This window comes from Pongo pygmaeus, chromosome 23 (assembly GCF_028885625.2).
Source record: "Pongo pygmaeus isolate AG05252 chromosome 23, NHGRI_mPonPyg2-v2.0_pri, whole genome shotgun sequence".
NCBI lineage: Eukaryota > Metazoa > Chordata > Mammalia > Primates > Hominidae > Pongo > Pongo pygmaeus.
In genome coordinates, this window is record NC_085931.1 from 31760203 (window position 1) to 31777807 (window position 17605).

General features: G+C 58.2%; 1 protein-coding gene across 1 annotated transcript; it reads left to right on the forward strand.

Annotated features, from left to right (window-relative positions):
• Positions 1 to 626: 626 nt before the first annotated feature.
• Positions 627 to 17229, forward strand: LZTR1 (leucine zipper like post translational regulator 1). The gene is made up of 21 exons (XM_054469101.2): positions 627 to 923; positions 1367 to 1429; positions 4205 to 4261; positions 5854 to 5933; positions 6360 to 6468; positions 7139 to 7222; positions 7967 to 8024; positions 8655 to 8794; positions 9896 to 10097; positions 10482 to 10637; positions 10990 to 11100; positions 11857 to 11949; positions 12119 to 12214; positions 12299 to 12464; positions 12754 to 12923; positions 13069 to 13225; positions 13948 to 14074; positions 14165 to 14314; positions 14900 to 15005; positions 15090 to 15170; positions 15435 to 17229. Exons 1-21 carry the CDS (start codon positions 724 to 726, stop codon positions 15549 to 15551), a joined length of 2523 nt encoding a protein of 840 aa, XP_054325076.1. The 5' UTR covers positions 627 to 723; the 3' UTR covers positions 15552 to 17229.
• Positions 17230 to 17605: the final 376 nt, after the last annotated feature.

The window sequence follows — 17605 nt, forward strand, 5'->3', positions numbered from 1 at the left end:
GAGGTGGTTCATGCTTGACACTGTGTGGCATTTGCCCACTTAGGGCTGTGGGAGCTGTGTCCTGAGTCAGACACCACGCTTTTCATAGCCGAAGCATTCTCAATCCCCATGTCAGAGGTGAAGCAGCTGAGGCCCTGCTAAGTAGGAATGAGAATCCAGAGGCTCCTCGCCGGGCTGCCTCTCACTCAGTAAGAAAGCCAAGGGGAGAGGGGAGTTGCGGGGAGTCAGGGCTGAGGGCGCTAGCAGGAAAGGGAGCGTTGAGCCGCCTGCAGAGGCCGCTGCAAGCCCGGAACCCTCCATGTGGGATCCCGGCAGCGGCAGACGATCCAGGCCGGAGCCACGCGCAGACCCAGGGCATGCCGGGAACTGCGAGCCCGCCGCGGGTCTTCGGGCTGCGTGGGCCTGGGAAGAGCAGTCGCGACGGGGCTAGAGACGAGACACTGCATTCACTGGAAGGGACAACGCGGCGCCAGTACATAGCCTGAAACGCTCCCAGAAGGTCCCACGCTCACCGCGCGGTCGCCAACCGGGTCCTGTGCTCGCCCGCGGTGTCTTGGCAAGCGCTAGGCTTGTCGGGAAGAGCGGGAGGGCGCAAGTGCGGTGCTGGCCGGAAGTGCTGCGCCGTCAGCGCAGGGCTCGCCGGGAAATGTGGTTCCTCCAGCCGGCCCGGGGCGGTGGCCGCAAGTTGGGCGCACAGCGCGGCCGATCCGGCGTGGAACCGGGATGGCTGGACCGGGCAGCACTGGGGGCCAGATCGGGGCCGGGGCCCTGGCAGGCGGCGCGCGGTCCAAGGTAGCCCCGAGCGTGGACTTCGACCACAGCTGCTCGGACAGTGTCGAGTACCTGACGCTCAACTTCGGGCCCTTCGAAACAGTGCATCGCTGGCGGCGCCTTCCGCCCTGCGACGAGTTCGTGGGTGCCCGGTACGGTGGGCTTCATGGGGTCCTGAGGACAGGAGAGGCGATCTGCGAGGGTCCCAGGGCGGGTCCGGGGCGTGGTGTCCTGGGGTAGGATCTGGTAATGAGGTGGATGGTGCTGTAGAGGACGCTGTTCAGGGCAGGGGAGAGGGTTCCGAGGGAGTCCCAGAGCCCGATGTCCCGGGACAGGGTACTAGAACTAAGTTGTGTTTGTGGATATTGGGCTGGGGTCCCACGTGCTCTGAGGTGGGGTGAGGAGTCCAGAGAGTCCTGGAGCCGTGTCAGGGGTCCTCACTTGCAGGGTGATTGGTGTTATCTTAGAAGATGATGGATCTTAGCAGTTGAGAGGTGATATCTAACTTCCGTGGCAGCTCTCCTGCTTAGTCCCATTCCTTGGGTGCCCCCCAGGAGGGTCCTGTCCTTACCGCCCTCCACTCCTTTCTTTCCAGGCGCAGCAAGCACACAGTGGTGGCCTATAAAGATGCCATTTATGTATTTGGTGGAGACAATGGGTGAGTGAGTCTGAGCATCAGTGTTTGGACCAGGTAGGGAGAAGTACTGTGATCAAGGACTGGGCCTGTCTAGCTCCATTACTGTCCTTTCAGATGTTAGCTGGTGCCTCTAAGCTTCAGTTTCCCCATCTGTGAGTTTCCTTGCACTCACCTCCCTGGTCGTGGTGAGGATTAAATGTGATCCTGCACTCATGGTCCTCAGCACAGCTTCCAGTGGGTGGCACATGCTCAGTATGTGGAAATGTCCCTCTTTTGAATAGACGCAGCCTTGAAAGAAACACAACCACCCTTGCGGCCAGCCCTGCCAGGCACTTTTCTTTCCCTGGGCCTCATCGGTATGGAGGACACAGTTTTATTTATTTCATGCATTTTTCACTTTTTGTGAGGGTTTTCCCACATTGCTCCAAACATCAGGCAACAACGTGATGTTTTGTTGGTGGGCACACCTCCTTTCACATAAACTGACTCCAGTTAAGTTGTGGCTGGTTTCCTTATGCAGAGGGTGGAGTATTTGCGCATGACCAGTTGTGTCCACATGTGTCCTAGCCCTGCCTCTCAGCCCCAGGAACTGGCATGAAGCCCTGGAAGGGCTGGCCTCTTACTGGCTCTGCAGCCTTGGTCCTGCAGGCCTCCTTAGGGGGCTGGCTTGAGGATGGTGGGGTAGTCTGGACCCCACCAGGATCTGCAGACTGGGCAGAAGAGCCTCCTTGGGCATGGTCCCCTGGCTTCAAGCCTGTCTTCCTCCCACTCTCTTTCCCCAGGAGTAGCCGGTGGGGCCCATTTACAAAAGCAAGTCAGAGTGTGCTCCTCCTTGGCTCATCCTCCTGTGATGCCTCCCTGCCTCTCTGAGTAAAAGCCCAAGTCCTCATGAGAGTCTGCTGCTCCTCTGCCCTCAGTCCCTCACTGCACTGGGGCTGCACGGGCTGCCTTGCTATGTTTGGACTGTACCAAGTGCCCCCCTGCTCAGGCCCTTGCACTGCCCATTCTCTCCTCTCACCTTCCTGCCCCTTCTCTGATGTTTCTTGTGACTGACGCCTTCCTTGGCCATCTGGACCAACTGGAGACCATTGCTTCCCCTCCATACCTCTTACCATCTTCATTTGTTCCTGAGGCACACAGATGTTGGTTATTATCCACCTCTTCAGTCAAGGCAAGGCCTGTGCTCCTTTTACCATTGTATCCTAGCATCTAGAAAACTCAATAAATGTTTGTCAAATGAAGGAATGAAATGAAGAGATGCCTACCCACAGGCATTTACTGGAGCCTTAATGAGAATCCTCCAAACCAGAAAAGGCTTTGGTGTCCAGTACAAGGCAGCAAGTGGGAAATGGGGGACCTTCATCCTCAAGAGTATCCTTAGCAGGTAGTTTGTGTGACAACTGTGTAGCAATAAGCAGAAACATTTTTGCTGCAGTGTGACAAAGAAATAGGATATAAATTTGTCTCACACTAGTCTTAACTTTATAAAGACTGTCTGAGTACAAAGAAAGATGGCCTCCTGCGGCACGTGGGGCAAGTAAGGGAGGGAGGGGCGGTATCACAGTCACCACCAGCTTCTAGGCTCCTGGCTTCCTGGCTGCATGGCCTCAGACACAGCCTTTGAGCCACTAGGCTTTGTTGCCATCTGTGAAATGGAGGTGAGAGAGCACCCACTGGTGCAGACTTAAGTGAGACGGTGCAGGGGGCACCCAGCACAGGCTGGGCGTGAGGGGGCACTGGGCGTGAGGGGGCGCTGGGCTCCTGTCAGTTTGCCTTTCTTCCCAAGGGCTGGGTACTAATATGCCAGCTGGTAGTGTTAGGTGGTGCAATGGCCAGTGAATTTGTTTTCTATTTGATTGTATCTTTAACATGATTATTACTTTGGCTTTTGCAACAAAGAAATGGCAGGGGCCAGGTACAGTGGCTCACACCTGTCATCCCAGCACTTTGGGAGGCTGAGGTGGGAAGATCACTTGAGGCCAGGCATTCAAGACGAGCCTGGGCAGGAAAGCAAGACTCCGTTTCTTTTTTTTTTTTTTTTTTGAGTCTTGCTCTGTCGCCCAGGCTGGTGTGCAGTGGCACCATCTTGGCTCACTGCAACCTCTGCCTCCTGGGCTCAAGTGATTCTGCCGCAGCCTCCTGAGTAGCTGGGATTACAGGCGCCTGCCACCATGCCAGGCCAATTTTTTGTATTTTTAGTAGAGATGGGGTTTCACCATGCTGGCCAGGCTGGTCTCAAACTCCTGACCTCAAGTGATCCGCCCGCCTAGGCCTCCCAAAGTGCTGGGATTACAGGCATGAGCCACCGAGCCCAGCCCATTGTCTCTATTTTTTTTTTTTTTAAGAAGTGGCAGGAAGATCAGAGAGAAGCAAAGGGCCTCCCCTGAGGCATGGGCAAGCGCTTGCATTGTGGGGTACAGCTGCAGAGGAAGGGGACTGGGACGTGTGAATAGGGGTTCTGGAGGCTAGGGTGAGGTGTGAGGGTGACTCTGGCCTTTGGGCCATTTCTTGCCTTCATGTCAGCTGCTTGTTGGGCTCCTGGTGGCCACATTCATACTTTGGTCCTGACCCCAGGCAGGCTGGTGGCTGCCTGTGTGGCAGCCCTGGTGCCCATATCAGTTGGGGAGCCTCCTTTGTGGTCACCACTCTTGTTCTGGGGCATCAGCTGGTTGCCTGGCTGTGTTAGTGACCCACCCCACAACAGCCCCCTACTCTACCCTGGCTACATGCAGTGCCCATCTCTGGGGTCCCTGCAGAGCCTGGCTAATGCCACCCTCTCTTCCGGCTGCCTTTCAGGAAGACCATGCTCAATGACCTCCTGCGGTTCGATGTGAAAGACTGCTCCTGGTGCAGGTGGGTGGCCCCGTGCTCTAGGGCCCTGCCTTTCCTCCTAGAACACAGTGGCACAGTGTTGGGTCCCAGTTGCTAGCAGAGTCTCTCTCATCATGGGAAGTTAGAAAGAAGCTTCCAGGAGGAGATAACCACGGCCCCAGGGATGCCACATCCAGAGCCACCCTGTCAGGGCTGAGGAGATCAAGTAACCACCCAGCACCTGCAGCTGCCAAGCTGGGCACACAGGGCGGCACCCTTCTGGGTTGTCCACCTCTACCTCGAGGCTGGTGCTAGTATGGGTACAGAAGTTGCTATGTCATTTCTCTCACACTTCATTTTGTAAGATGCCTAGTAGTTACAAATTAATTTAAAAACTCATTCTGAAGGCTTCACAATTATTTGTCAAAAATTGCTTAAGTATAAAACTCAGAAAAAAGCTAGGAGTTCAAGACCAGCTGGGCAACAAAGTGAGACCCCGTCTAGGAAGATATATAGACAGATAATAGATAGATAGATAGATAGATAGATAGATTAGATAGATAGATGATAGGTAGATTAGACAGATAGATGACAGATAGATAGTGGATAGATGATAGATGACAGATCGATAGATAGATGATGGGTAGATTGATAGGTAGGTAGATTAGATAGATAGATAGATAGGTGATGGGTAGATAGATGACAGATGATAGATGATAGATGATAGGTAGATAGATGATAGATGACAGATAGAGGATGGATAGATTATATAGATAGATGATACATGATAGGTAGATAGATGATGGATATATAGATTATATAGATTAGATGATTGATAGATGATAGATTAGATAGGTAGATAGATAGATGATGGTTAGATAGATAGGTATTAAATGAAATTGATGGACCCTGTGCTGTAAGACGCTGCACTGCTGCTGAGAGCAGGAGTGTGGATGGTCCTGGAGTAGCATGAAGACCTGGTCACATTCTGTGAGTTGAATAAGCAATTTACAAAACATCTACCACTTGATTCCATTTTTAAAAATTCCATGGAAGCCTAAGTATGCATAGGAGAGGTGTGCACGGAAGACCTCAAGGTGTTGCCAGAGGTTTTCTGGTAATGGGAATTTGCATGAGCTTTAGTGCCTATTTTGTTTTTTCCTTATTGGTGATTTTTTTTTTTTTTAAGTTTCTATGATGAGACAGGTATCACCTTCAAAATACAAAAGTGAAACATAGCCGGGCGCGGTGGCTCACGCCTGTAATCCCAGCACTTTGGGAAGCCGAGGCGGGCGGATCACCTGAGGTCAGAACTTCAAGACCAGCCTGGCCAACATGGTGAAACCCCGTCTTTACAAAAATACAAAAAATTAGCTGGGCATGATGGTGGGTGCCTGTAATCCCAGCTACTCAGGAGGCTGAGGCAGGACAATCGCTTGAACCCAGGAGGCGGAGGTTGAGCCGAGATTGCGCCATTGCACTCCAGCCTGGGCGACAGAGCGAGACTCCTCTCAAAAAAAAAATAATAATAAAAGAAAAAAGAAAGGCACCACAGGGATGCAGGGCCACCCTGCGGGGGTGTGGACCTCATGGGTGACCACGGCTGACTCTCACCACCCCTGTGCCCACCCCAGGGCCTTTACCACTGGGACCCCACCGGCCCCCCGTTACCACCACTCGGCGGTCGTCTACGGGAGCAGCATGTTTGTCTTTGGTAAGCAGCCTCTTGCCTCCCAAGGGCTGTGTCGCCCTGAAGCCCACAGACACCCTGCCCTTCTGCAGGCCTGGGGCATTTGTGCTCGTGCTGTGTACAGCAGGGGCTCTCTCTCCACCCGTGGCTTTGTCTGCCAGTCTTTTGAATTCTGCGCTGGATCTGGGACCCCTTGCCCTAACAGCCCTGAGCTCACAGGGTTGGGTGTCTTTCTGTGTTACTAGGCTGTGGCTGGGAACAGTGTCCTGCTCATCTCTGTGTCCCCAGAGCCCAGCACAGAGGCAGACAGGCAGTAGGTCCTTCCGGGGCTTGTGGAGGGAGTCCTGGCTTGTGCAATTTTCAGTGGGGCCAGATTCTGCTCCACCTTCCAGGGTTTGAAATTTCAAGACTGCCCTTTGGGTTTGACGGTTTGTCACTCTCTTTACTCAGGGGGTTACACTGGGGACATTTATTCCAATTCTAACTTGAAGAATAAGAATGACCTCTTTGAATACAAGTTTGCAACTGGCCAGTGGACGGAGTGGAAAATTGAAGGACGGTGAGAAACTTTGCAGAAACATTTGGGACAGGCTGGGTCCTGGGTGGCATTGGACCTGGGATCTGCCCCCTTTTGCCTCCCAGATGAGGACCCTGAGGGCACACAGTAGCAGGGAGCTTGGGATTGGTGGAATATCCCCAGGTGCAGCTGTGCGTGGCCTGCTCCCAGACCTTAGATTCCCTCCTTTCAGAAGAGACCCAAATGGGCTGGGCGTGGTGGCGCATGCCTGTAGTCCTAGCACTTTGGGAAGCCGAGGTGGGAAGATCACTTGAGCCCAGGAGTTCAAGGCTGCAGTGAACCATGTGTGCCCCACTGCACTCCAGCCTGGGAGACAGAACAAGACCTTGTCACAAAAAAATTTTCAAAAAGATCCAATGTACTGCTGATGGCGCTTCTGGGGTCCTGCTTTTTGAGCACCCCCTTTGATATTTTGGTGGCACCTAGGAGAAGGTTCTGTGCCTCTGTGGCTGTCTGAATTCCTCTTCAAGCCGCTAGTCGGCCTCTGGGGCTGTTGTTTATTCCTAGTGCCTTGTGGAGGCCCTGAAGCCCCAGTGTCGGGTGGATGTGGCCATGCAGCCTGGCTGTGGCCCCTGCACCGACCACGTGGGGCAGGGAGGCTCAGGTCTGTGCTGGGCGGCCTCACTCCCTCCCCTCTTCCCTCACACTCCAGGTTGCCAGTCGCTAGGTCAGCCCACGGGGCCACGGTGTACAGTGACAAGCTGTGGATCTTTGCTGGCTATGACGGCAATGCCAGGTGGGTGGTGGTCTGGCCTGTGCACCCCTCCAGCTGCACTGAGACCTGGAGCAGGCCATCCTGGCATTTGAGGGCTTAGGCTGGGAGAGCTCTGCCTGGTGGATGTTGAGTGCCACTCTGTCTGGGGCTTTCCTGGGAGGGGGACAGGGAAAGAGGAGGATAGGCAGATGGAGGTGAGGGCCACTGGGTGGAGCCCCGTGGCTACCTGAGTAGCTTGGATGAGGATCCTCAGCCAGGAGTCGCTCTGTGGAGCTGAGTCGGGCGGGTGGGCGATGCCCAGGCTCAGGCCCAGCCCTGGTTCTTGCCCAGGCCAAAGGTCTTTTCCTCCTTATTTTAGAAAGTTGGCTTTGCTTTCTTTTTCTGATTACAAAAGTAGCATATGCTGGTTCCCGAAACTTCAGCATCATAGAAACTCCTAACGATGCAGTGATGGTGGTGGCGTCTGGGATATCTGTGTCCTCTCCCCACTCAGGAGGGACACTGAGTGAGGAGCTGGCGCTGCCATACTGCCCTGATGTCATGCATGAGAGTACTTGTTCTGTCTGGGTCGGGCAGGGGGCCTGGCACGGCAGGGATTTGAGGCAGTGCCTGCCACCCCACACACAAGTTCCCGCCTCATGGTCGCACAAGTCTCCTACCCTGTGTGGGGCTGGGGCTCCTCCCTGCAGCCATCCCTTCCAGCCAGGACTAGGCCCACCCTGACCACCAGACCCAAGGGGTCCTCACTGGTCTGTCCTAATACAGGTTGAATGACATGTGGACAATTGGCCTGCAGGACCGAGAGCTCACCTGTTGGGAGGAGGTGAGGGGCGCGGGGAGCCAGGGTGCAGGTGGAGGGAGGTGGGAGGCAGGGGGAGCCAGGCTGGGGGTAGAGGCTGCTTTCTTCCCCTTGCAAAGCCCAGCCTCAACCTGAGCCTTGCCCTCCTCCCTGGTGACCTGTGGGCCTTCACGACGAGTTCCTCACTGTGGCTGCACAGCGATTCGAGGCTTGGTGCTTTGGATGCGCAGAGCGCCACATGTGTGAGGGATGTGGTTTTGCTTTAATGCACCCTTCATTTCAGTGCAGTGAGGGCCGTCTGCTATCCAGTGTCCTGCTCCCTGGAGCTCCCCCTGGGCTTGCTTTCCCCTTTAGAAACACGGAATTTATTTATTTATTCATTGAAAAAAATTTTTTTTCAGTCTTCTGTGCATGAAAAACATGAGTTTAGCCCCTGATGATTTCACCCTGACGATTTTAACCTCAGCTGTTCACAACTGGGCCCCGTGAAGTGGATGAGACAGGGCTATGAGCTGTTCCAAGACAAATGAAACTGTGAACCCTCATCTGGGGAAGTTTCAAGAATAAAAGCAGTCCCATCTCAGCAGTCTTGAGTGTGGTGAAATGTGAGCGGGCCCCATGAGGCCGGGGCTGAGCTGTCCTCTCCCCCTGCAGGTGGCCCAGAGTGGCGAGATCCCCCCGTCTTGCTGCAACTTCCCCGTGGCTGTGTGCCGGGACAAGATGTTTGTATTCTCTGGGCAAAGTGGAGCCAAAATAACCAACAACCTCTTCCAGTTTGAATTCAAAGACAAGACGTGAGTATTCTGGCCAGTGGGGTGGAGGGAGGATGGTCAGTGCCCCCGAATCCTTCTGAATGTGAAGGACGCCCCTTGCACCTGGTGGCCGTGGTAACCATCCTTCTGAGCTCTGCAAACAGCAGGAAGTTACAGGCCGGAGCAGGGATGTGCGGTGCCCCTGGCAGGTCCCCAGGATATGGCTACAGCTTAGCAAGATAGGGCCTGGCGAGGAGGCCCCTGGCTAGGCCTCCGTCTGAATGTGAAGGATGTCCCCTTCCCCGTGAATGGCTTGGTCAGTGTCACCAGTAACAAACGTGGCCTGCATAGATCTCAAATGATGGCAGAAGACCAGAGGGGCCTGCAGGTCCTGAGAGGTCTGGCCCATGCTGTCCCTGGCTGCTGGCCAGCCCTTGATCCCTGCAGTGGGGCTGCAGGAGAGGGCACAAGGAGTATGAGCTGCAGGTACAGGGGGTTTGGGAAGGGACTTGGGAGCTTCTCTGGAGGCCACGGGTGTGTGGAAGGAAGGGCAGGGAGCCCCAGGATGAGGGAAACTGTCGAGGGCCTGGGGCTTAGCATGGAGCCAGATGGCATAGCCCTGCCAGGCCAGGATCTGTTCTGAAGTCTTCAGCTAACTTAGCAAAAGAGAGGACTTGCTGGGAGGTACTGGGAAGCCTGGGAGGTGGAAGGTGCTGGAGCAGCATCAGGATATGGAGTGCAGGCAGCTCCCAGGATGGGGACTCAGCTGTGGGGATGGTCTGACTGGGCAGCGTGAACACAGTGACCTGCAATGGTCTCTGCACAACTTTACTCCCCAGAGAGCAGGACTGCCTGGTGGGTCAGATGCCACCCTCCTGCCCATCACTGCTGCCTGCTCCATGGGGAGAAGGGGGAGCTCTGGCAGGACCCCGTGGTAGGCCACATGGAACCAGGCAGGGCTGGTGCCAGTGCTGGATGGGGTGAGGGGTGCTCAGCGCAGGTGTCTAGGCCCTCCCTCTGGACCCTGGGCTAGTCACCGTAGGGGATGCAGGGGGACCTCCCAGTGAAGGCCTGCTGTGGGGAGGCCCTGAGGGTGAGCAGGAGCCCCTGTCCCAGCATTGGTTCACTGTTGTGTACCCCCAGGTGGACACGCATCCCAACTGAACACCTGCTCCGGGGCTCCCCACCACCCCCGCAGCGGCGCTACGGGCATACCATGGTGGCCTTTGACCGCCACCTCTATGTGTTTGGGGGTGCGGCCGACAACACGCTGCCCAACGAGCTGCACTGCTATGACGTGGACTTCCAGACCTGGGAGGTCGTCCAGCCCAGCTCCGACAGTGAGGTGAGGGTGCCCAGGGGTGTCCTGACCTGTCGGCTGGACACCAGTGGCTCCTACTCTGCTCCCACCCAGCTCCTCACAGCTTTGGGGCCCCCTGGGGTTCCAGACAGCTACCAGGAGCAAGGCCAGGACACCTGGGCCTCAGCTCTGGACACCTGCCCCGGCCTCCAGACCCAGTTTCACCCCACAGCCTGCAGGTAGTTAACGCTTCACACCCCATCACGGCTGCATGAGGCTGCTGTGCTGCAGACCTTTCCTGGGAAGCCCACGGCCATGTAGCTCTTCCTTCTTTCAGAACCTACTCTCAAGGCCAGGATGGTGGGGGTCTCTGGGCACCTACCTGGCCCTTGCCAACCGGTCTCATGCCCGCGTGTCTCTCCTCTTCAGGTCGGTGGGGCTGAAGTGCCCGAGCGAGCCTGTGCTTCCGAGGAGGTGCCCACCCTGACCTCTGAGGAGCGGGGCGGCTTCAAGAAGTCCCGAGATGTGTTCGGCCTGGACTTTGGCACCACCTCAGCCAAGCAGCCCGCCCAGCCTGCCTCGGAGGTACAGGCTGGGATCCTCATTAAGACTCCATCACCCCCTGAAGCAGGTCCTGTGATCAACCCCTCTCACACATGGGGAGACTGAGGCCCCGAGAAATACTTGCTTGGGGTCACACCACAAAGAAGGGACAGGGCCAAGAGCCCTCATCCTGCTGGCCGGGCTGCAGCTTTCTGGGGTGGGTACCAGGTCCCGCCTGTGTCTGTGGTTGCACCCAGGGGCCCTCATCCCTTGGGGACCCTGCCCCCTGGCCCTTCATGGCCATGAGGTGCTGCATCCTTGCCTTACCTGGCTGCACCAGCCCCACTGTGGAGGCTCTGCCCCCCCAATTCCACCCTGCCTTCTTGTCCCCCAGCTGCCCAGCGGGAGGCTCTTCCACGCAGCTGCTGTCATCTCGGACGCCATGTACATCTTCGGGGGCACGGTGGACAACAACATCCGCAGCGGGGAGATGTACAGGTTCCAGGTGTGGGGCCTGTGGGCCTGTAGGGCCAGCTGGATGGATGGATCCCCCGTGATGAGAAACTGAGGCCAAGTTGGGGGACAGGGCTTATCCATGCCATTGCCAGGGCCACACCTGGCAGGATGGAAGCCTTGGGAGAAGCCCTGTGGGCTGAGGGTAGGCTGAGGTGGCACTGAAGTGGGCAGCCTTCGTGCAGTGGGGCAGGCAGATGGTGCTGGGGCTCACGGCAGAGTCAGTGGAGGGAGCTGGGCCAAGCTGGGCTCAGCACCAGAGCCTCACAGGCATCATAGCCTGGCCCAGGGCAGAGCCAGGGCTGACAGTGGCTTGCGTTGACAGCCCCTTCCCAGGCCTGGAGGAGCAGGTGGTCAGGGCAGGGACTCACAGCCACAGTGAGGTCAGGGCTGGCTTCCTGGAGGAGGTTGGGATGTGCTGGTGGGGCCAGCGTGAGGACGCAGGTCTAGGCAGAGTGGAGACGGCAGAGCTCTGCTGAGGCCTGGGGCCCAGCCGAAGGCGAGAGAGGCAGGGGAGCCCTTTCCTGCTGTGGAGCCGGCCGTGGACAGTTGCAGGTGCTGAGGCTGGAGCCAGGCTGTATTTTCAGGGTGGGGTGGCGGCTGCTTCCTCTCCTCAGCCAGGCCCACCTGCCTCCTGGGCCCTGAGGGTCAGCATGGGCCAGGTGGGGACCTCAGGGTCGGCCGGCGCAGCCACACTGGGGCCACCCTGCTGTCCTCAACATCTAGCCTCACTGGGCCCCTCTTGCAGTTCTCCTGTTACCCTAAATGCACGCTGCACGAGGACTACGGGCGGCTGTGGGAGAGCCGCCAGTTCTGCGACGTGGAGTTCGTGCTGGGTGAGGTGGGTGCCTGTCCTCGCGCCCTGCTCTGCCTGCTGTGCCCGGGCAGTGGGAACTTTGCCCCTCAGAAAAACAGCTGCTGGCCTGGTGGTGCTGATCCTGGCTGGCTGGGTCTCTGTTCTCTGGGGCGCGGGTCCTGTGCCCTCTGCCAGTGCATCATTTTTTGTGCAGAAGGAGGAGTGCGTGCAGGGCCACGTAGCCATTGTCACAGCGCGGAGCCGCTGGCTTCGCAGGAAGATCACGCAGGCGCGGGAGCGGCTGGCCCAGGTGAGGTGCCCAACCGCCCCGCCCTGACCTGGCAGCCATGTCTGGTGTCCACTGGGGTGCCCTTGAGCTCCCTTCTCCCCACAGAAGCTGGAGCAGGAGGCCGCCCCAGTTCCCAGGGAGGCCCCCGGCGTGGCTGCTGGTGGGGCCCGGCCGCCCCTGCTGCATGTGGCCATCCGGGAGGCCGAGGCCCGGCCCTTCGAGGTGCTCATGCAGTTCCTCTACACCGACAAGATCAAATACCCACGGAAAGGTCCGCCTGGGTGGGGGTGGAGCAGGATCGGTGTGGGCTGGGGTGCGGGCAGCAGAGCCAAAAGGTGGGTGCTGCCAGCCCTGCCTTACTGATGGGCCCCTTGAGGCTCAGAGGCTGCAGGTCACCCTCATTACCCATGATCACTGCCGCTGGATGCCATCCGAGTCCCCCAAGGCCTTGTTCCTATCTAGTGGCCCCAACCCACACTCTTCCATGGAGGGGAGCCCTGCACCCTGTGCCCTGCCCTCCCCTCTCCGGCTCCCTGAGATTCGGGGGCTCTGGGGCGCAGGCCACGTGGAGGATGTGCTGCTCATCATGGATGTGTACAAATTGGCACTGAGCTTCCAGTTGTGCCGCCTGGAGCAGCTGTGCCGCCAGTACATCGAGGCCTCCGTGGACCTGCAGAACGTGCTGGTCGTGTGTGAGAGTGCCGCCCGGCTGCAGCTGAGCCAACTCAAGGTGTGGGGTGGGGTCAGCGCGATCAGGGTCGGGTGGGGTGTGCTCAGGCTTAGGCGGCCCCCTCCCTGCCCACCACTGTGAGCCCGTCGCCCAGCCTGGGGCCCTGGCTTGACTCTGCCTGCCTGCCTGTGCCTGTCTGCCCCAGGAGCACTGCCTGAACTTCGTGGTAAAGGAGTCCCACTTCAACCAGGTGATCATGATGAAGGAGTTCGAGCGCCTCTCCTCTCCACTGATCGTGGAGATTGTGCGGCGGAAGCAGCAGCCACCCCCTCGCACTCCCTCGGACCAGCCAGTGGACATTGGTAGGGAGCCCCCGTTCCCCTTCCCTGGGGGCTGGGAGGGATGGTGTTCATCTGCGGCAGGAGATTGGGAGCCATGGAGAGCGCCTGCCAGGCCCTTGGGGTGGGGGTGGGTGCCATGGGACCCCAGAGTGCTCTCCTGGGTACAGAGAGGAAACAGATGGAGGCAGAAGCCCCCGACCCATGGGGCTTGCCCCAGTGGGCTGTGTCCTGGTGAGCTGGGATTTCCTGAGCCAATTTCTGGGGGTGGACATGGGGCACCTCTTTCGGGCTGGGATGTCAGGTCTGATGGCCCAGGGTCACAGTGATCAGTCTCTGGACTTCTCTTTGCTTGTAATGTCACAGGCCCCTTCATTCCCCCAGCTCTCCCTGGGGCTCATGCTGACCCCAGTTGCTGGCTCTTGGTGACATCTGCAGGCACCAGAGGCCATGCAGTGGGCCTGGAGGGGGCTGGATCATGAGGGCAGCGAGGGGGTACAGCAAGCTGGGTGGAAGATGAGACGCTGGGTGGTGGGCTGTGCGTGGGGCATAGTGCTTGAGTCAGCCAGGGCGCCGAGGGAGGACAGAATGTGGCTGATGGTGCCTCAGGGCCAGAGTGAAGCCTTCTGCCTGGGTGAAGTTTCGTTCAGGGCAGCAACATGGGCAGATATGCAGGAAGGTAGTGCCGTGGGGCCCCAAGGCCAGAATCCCAGGCTGTACCTGCTCAGGGACCCTCCTACCCCCAGGCACATCTCTGATCCAGGACATGAAGGCATACCTGGAGGGAGCGGGCGCGGAATTCTGTGACATCACTCTGTTGCTGGACGGGCACCCACGGCCAGCCCACAAGGCTATCCTGGCCGCCCGCTCCAGGTGGGTGGGGGCTGGACAGGAGGGGAGGGTGGGCCTGGATGGTGTCTTCGTTCTGCTGATGGCCGGGTGCCTGCCACTCGTTGTCTGCAGCTACTTTGAAGCCATGTTCCGGTCCTTCATGCCCGAGGACGGGCAGGTAAACATCTCCATCGGGGAGATGGTGCCCAGCAGGCAGGCCTTCGAGTCCATGCTGCGCTACATCTACTATGGCGAGGTCAACATGCCGCCTGAGGACTCGCTGCATCCTCACTCCCCAAGGAACTCCCAGGTCCCCACCAAGGGGTCCTGGCACCCACCTCGGGTGGCTTTGAGTCCTGCTTTCCTGCCCCAGCTAAGCGATCTGGGCCCAGTGCCTCCCTCCAGAGGGTCTGCTGGTGCCTGGGGCTGGGCCTGGTGCTCTCTGAAGCAGTTGGCAGCTGGCAGGGAGGGGTTTGCAGCCAGGAGGAACCAGTGGGTTCCTGACGCTCACAACTGCCCAGAGGATGAGGTGGGTCATTGCTTTGTGTGACAGTTGAGCACAGACATGGAGCTACTCCTCTTATGTCACTTCAGTAGGGGTCTGAACATGGAGGGTCAGGATGCCTGTTAGGCCTGCAAGGCCATGGAACAGTGCTACAGATGTGCAGACAGTATTTTTCTGGGGAGGGGATTCATGGTTTTCTTTGGATCCTGAGTGGGGCCTTTGACCCACTAAGTAGTTCAGAATCCATTTAGAGAGCATGCTGGCGTGGGGGCTTGGGGCTCCAGCTGCGCCCTTCCCTGTCCTTCCCTGGGAGGGTGCGGGCGGACCAGCTTCCTTTGGTCAGCTCCTTAACCAGGCCCCAGCTACTTGTTTGCGGCCCCCTACTACTATGGCTTCTACAACAACCGGCTGCAGGCATACTGCAAGCAGAACCTGGAGATGAATGTGACGGTGCAGAACGTGCTGCAGGTAGCCCCCCAGCCCCATGCCCACGGCTGCAGCTCCCGCTGAGTGGGTGAAAGGGGCAGTGCCTCAAGGTCCCTGCCATTGCAGATCCTGGAGGCAGCTGACAAAACGCAGGCGCTGGACATGAAGCGGCACTGCCTGCACATCATCGTGCATCAGTTCACCAAGGTCAGGGCTCTGGCCTCCCCTTCAGGACTCGCTTCCCCTTGGCAGTGGCCATGCCAGGCAGGGAGGGTGCCCAGGCTCTGTGGTCCTCTGCAGTGGTGGGCCCTGGGGGTGAGAGAAGCAGAGCAGCCCATCACTGGCCGCACCTTGCTTCATCCTTGGGACCAGCCTGAGCCCCGAGCAGGGTGGGCCCCACAGGGCTTCACTGCCCCCCATGGTCCTTAGGTGGATCTAGTCCCATCTCCTTCTGGCCTGCTTGCCTTGCAGGTCTCCAAGCTGCCCACGCTGCGGTCGCTGAGCCAGCAGCTGCTGCTGGACATCATAGACTCCCTGGCCTCCCACATCTCAGACAAGCAGTGCGCAGAGCTGGGCGCCGACATCTGAGGCCCTGTGGCGCCTGCCCATTGTGAAGAATCGCCGTGCCTGCCTGCCCTGCCTATTGAGAAGACTACCGGCTATGCGCATGCCTATGGCAGAGTGGGTGCACCTGCCAGGCCAAGGGTCAGGGTGCCCAGAGCCTCCAAAGAGAGCTGAGGGGATGTGGGGCCCCAAACTCCTCAATTCACTGAAGACACAGGTCCCACAGGGAGCAGATGATGAATCAGACCCCTTCCCCTGTCATCCACCCTCTCCTGGTGTAGTGTGGATGCGAGGCCACGGCTCAGTGATGGGCTCACCACCCGGAAGTGGGGAGAGACCTTGGACCTCCCACCCAGTGGGGCTTGGCCTGGCTCCTGTGGCCTGGGTGTGTTGTGGACTCAGGCACTGGGGCCTGTCACCAAGGCTCCTCCAACATGTGGGAGGAGGCTCAGCAGACTTGCGCTGCACCAGCGAATCTGCCTGGGCTGCTCCTGTCCCACCCACCCTCACTGAGATCCATGTAAGGGGCTCCTCTTCCCACCTGGAACTTGTGCGTGGGGACCCATGATGTATGGGTCTCACCTGACTTGAGGTGAATTTTGGGGTGAAGGGCCCTGAGGTCAGCTCCCAGGTCGGCCGTGCTGGGCCAGGCCTGGTTTTCACAGGGGCTGAAGGATCCCAGTCCACCTGTGTGCATGTCAGGGCTCGGCCAGGAAGAAGCCAGCAAAGTCCCCCATGTCCCTTGCTGAGTATTCAGTCACAGACAAGCCTCCATTAAAGCCACAGCAGTGCTACCTACCACACACACCTTGCTGGCCCGGCCACCACTGCTGGCTTTAGCCCCTTGAGCAGCCCATGGCTTAGCAGACCCCCAGACGTAGGTCAGTTGGCCTTACCTGTCTCTTTCCATACTGTCAACTCCTGCCCTCACCTGGGGTCACCCGGTCACATTGGGAAGGGCTGTGAAGGCCTCCAGGCCGGCCCCTCCCAGCGGAATCCTGGAGGCCTGGGGTGGGCTCCTGCCCCTTCTGCCCTGCCTTGCCCCTGCACTGTGTTCTTGGCTCCTGTGGAAGGAGGGCTGCCCTCTTGCCCTAGTGAGGGCCCCATGTGGATCCACTCTGGTGCTGGAAGCCAGCGCTCCCTTACCAGGAACAGGATTCCAGGACCCCTTTCTTGTCGTGGCTGCCATGAAGCCACAGCTCACCTTGGGGAAGTGACCTGCTCTCCTTTGGCTGTATGCAGGTGGGTGGGGGGCCCTGAGTGGCAAGTTGCTTAGCTAACAGGAGCATATCCATAGGCAGCCTGCAGGCTAGGAAGTGGCCTGGTACAAGATGAGCTGGGAACAAGGGAGGAGAGAGCAGGAGCTGGGGCAGAGGCTGAGCCGGGAGGCCCTTGAGGTGAGGACACAGCAGGCCCAGGACCATGGCTGGAGAGGATATGTCAGCACCTGGAAGTGGAGTGCAGGCTGGGGCGACCAGCCATGTGGGCCAGGTACATTCACTGAGTGGGGCCACACACTCACCTACCCAGTTTCCACAAGATGTGGCTCCTGCCACACCGACAGGGCAACCTCCTCCAAATCCCTCCTGGAGGGGCCGACCCAGAAGCCTCCTTGAACTAGTCTGCTGACCCTTGTCACTGAACCCTGATCTAGACTTATATGAATAAATGAAATTACATGCCAAGGGCCCTAAAAAGCAAATTTTACAAAATTGTGTGGCAGTTTCTGGGACTAGAATGAATTCAGTTGTGCTCCTCGGCAGGGAGAGGCCATACTTGCAGTGAGTCACCCCACACATGGAGCTGCTTGAGAACTGTAGCTGCAGCAAGGCCTTCCAGGTTCCTGGGAGTTGAAGGAAAAGGATGCTGAGACCAGGACCTGAGTGCTTATCTCCATGTTCTGGCCACCTCTTCCTAGATTTCCAGGGACTAGCTTGTTGGGGCTCTACTACCTGCTGACATGCCCCAGGAGGTTGATGACTGTCATCATCATCCCCGTTTTTTCCAATAGAGATGGTAGTGAAGGGGGCGGGGAGAGGGTTGTCCTGCTTACCCACCAGGCTGATGGGGCCTGTGGA